At 30.9% G+C, this 2,500-nt stretch overlaps 1 protein-coding gene across 1 annotated transcript in view; it reads right to left on the bottom strand.

Moving 5' to 3' along the window:
• The window catches only part of prdm12b (PR domain containing 12b), a 9,289-nt gene that overhangs the window by 4,158 nt on the left and 2,631 nt on the right, over nt 1-2,500 (bottom strand). Inside the window, exon 4 of the mRNA XM_034540691.1 lies at nt 1,942-2,066. Within this exon, the coding sequence (XP_034396582.1) occupies nt 1,942-2,066 (125 nt within the window). The remainder of the gene's footprint in view (nt 1-1,941; nt 2,067-2,500) is intronic.

Below are 2,500 nucleotides of genomic sequence, written 5' to 3'. Positions count from 1 at the left end.
AGATCATGTTATATTATATTATATCTTATTATATTACATTATGTTAATTAAACTCTGCACTTAAAGCTGCTACCAGGACTTTTAGGTGGTGGTTGTGGCGCCCCCTGTGGAGGGAAGAGGAAGTGTTTCTTAGAGGGTCAGTAAGTTAACGACTCAATTAACATTTAGATTTGTTACGTTAACAATCAGTCGATCTGATCACAGATCAGCTTGAAACTGAACTGCTGAGTCAGATAAACGGCAGCTTAATTGTAGCTAAATAATTGTAACTAATTAATTGTAGCTAATTAATTGTAGCTAATTAATTGTAGCTAAATAATTGTAACTAATTAATTGTAGCTAAATAATTGTAGCTAATTAATTGTAGCTAAATAATTGTAGCTAAATAATTGTAGCTAAATAATTGTAGCTAAATAATTGTAACTAATTAATTGTAGCTAATTAATTGTAGCTAATTAATTGTAGCTAAATAATTGTAGCTAAATAATTGTAGCTAAATAATTGTAACTAATTAATTGTAGCTAATTAATTGTAGCTAATTAATTGTAGCTAAATAATTGTAAGTAAGTTTAAGTAATTGGTGCTAAGTAATTTTAGCTAATTAATTGAATGAGCTGCCTGAACGGATAGTAATCAGCTATTTAGTTTGTTTGTTTATGCGATTATTCTAATCAGTCAGTCCGCCCGTTATCCACAATGATTTATTATTTATTATTTATAATTTACATAACTGACAGATGTCATTTGAAAATAAACCAATTTTCTTAGTCCGGACACAGACAGCGGTCTCCAAGGTGAGAATCCTCCCTCTCTTTTATGGGATTAATGTGAGTCTGTGAACGTGAAGATAAACATAAATATAAATATAGTTGTTTACCTCCCACATGAGGTTGTTGTTCTTGTACTATATGTGATGTACATATAGATGTTTACCTCCCACATGAGGTTGTTGTTCTTGTACTATATGTGATGTACATATAGTTGTTTACCTCCCACATGAGGTTGTTGTTCTTGTACTATATGTGATGTACATATAGTTGTTTACCTCCCACATGAGGTTGTTGTTCTTGTACTATATGTGATGTACATATAGTTGTTTACCTCCCACATGAGGTTGTTGTTCTTGTACTATATGTGATGTACATATAGTTGTTTACCTCCCACATGAGGTTGTTGTTCTTGTACTATATGTGATGTACATATAGTTGTTTACCTCCCACATGAGGTTGTTGTTCTTGTACTATATGTGATGTACGTATAGTTGTTTACCTCCCACATGAGGTTGTTGTTCTTGTACTATATGTGATGTACATATAGTTGTTTACCTCCCACATGAGGTTGTTGTTCTTGTACTATATGTGATGTACATATAGTTGTTTACCTCCCACATGAGGTTGTTGTTCTTGTACTATATGTGATGTACATATAGTTGTTTACCTCCCACATGAGGTTGTTGTTCTTGTACTATATGTGATGTACATATAGTTGTTTACCTCCCACATGAGGTTGTTGTTCTTGTACTATATGTGATGTACATATAGTTGTTTACCTCCCACATGAGGTTGTTGTTCTTGTACTATATGTGATGTACATATAGTTGTTTACCTCCCACATGAGGTTGTTGTTCTTGTACTATATGTGATGTACATATAGATGTTTACCTCCCACATGAGGTTGTTGTTCTTGTACTATATGTGATGTACATATAGTTGTTTACCTCCCACATGAGGTTGTTGTTCTTGTACTATATGTGATGTACATATAGTTGTTTACCTCCCACATGAGGTTGTTGTTCTTGTACTATATGTGATGTACATATAGTTGTTTACCTCCCACATGAGGTTGTTGTTCTTGTACTATATGTGATGTACATATAGTTGTTTACCTCCCACATGAGGTTGTTGTTCTTGTACTATATGTGATGTACATATAGATGTTTACCTCCCACATGAGGTTGTTGTTCTTGTACAGGTCGATGTGTTCGGGGGCGATCAGCCGCCCGGTGAACGGTCCCATCTCAGTTCCTGCTTTGATCCACGTTTTAGAGAAAATACCCAAACCTTCTCCTGAAAGACACCAATACTGATTATATATACTGTGTATATATATATATATATATATATATATTATACGTACATATACATATATATATATACATACGTACATATATATATATATATACATACGTATATATATATATATATGTATATATACATACGTATATATATATATATATATTATACGTACATATACATATATATATATACGTATATATTTATATATGTATAAGTGAATCAATTTCTGCTGTTCCTCTGAATGTTAAATAAATAAATACGACTAAATATGTTTTAAAATTACTCCTCAACAGGACAAATATATAAAAATATAACTATAATAATATAATAAGATATAATAAAATAAATAAAATAATATAATAAGATATAATAATATAAATATAATAAGATAATAATAAAATAATAAACAGCAGGAGAAACGATAA

This window comes from Cyclopterus lumpus, chromosome 9 (genome assembly GCF_009769545.1).
Source record: "Cyclopterus lumpus isolate fCycLum1 chromosome 9, fCycLum1.pri, whole genome shotgun sequence".
Classification (NCBI taxonomy): domain Eukaryota; kingdom Metazoa; phylum Chordata; class Actinopteri; order Perciformes; family Cyclopteridae; genus Cyclopterus; species Cyclopterus lumpus.
This window is presented reverse-complemented; position numbering and strand designations above follow the sequence as displayed.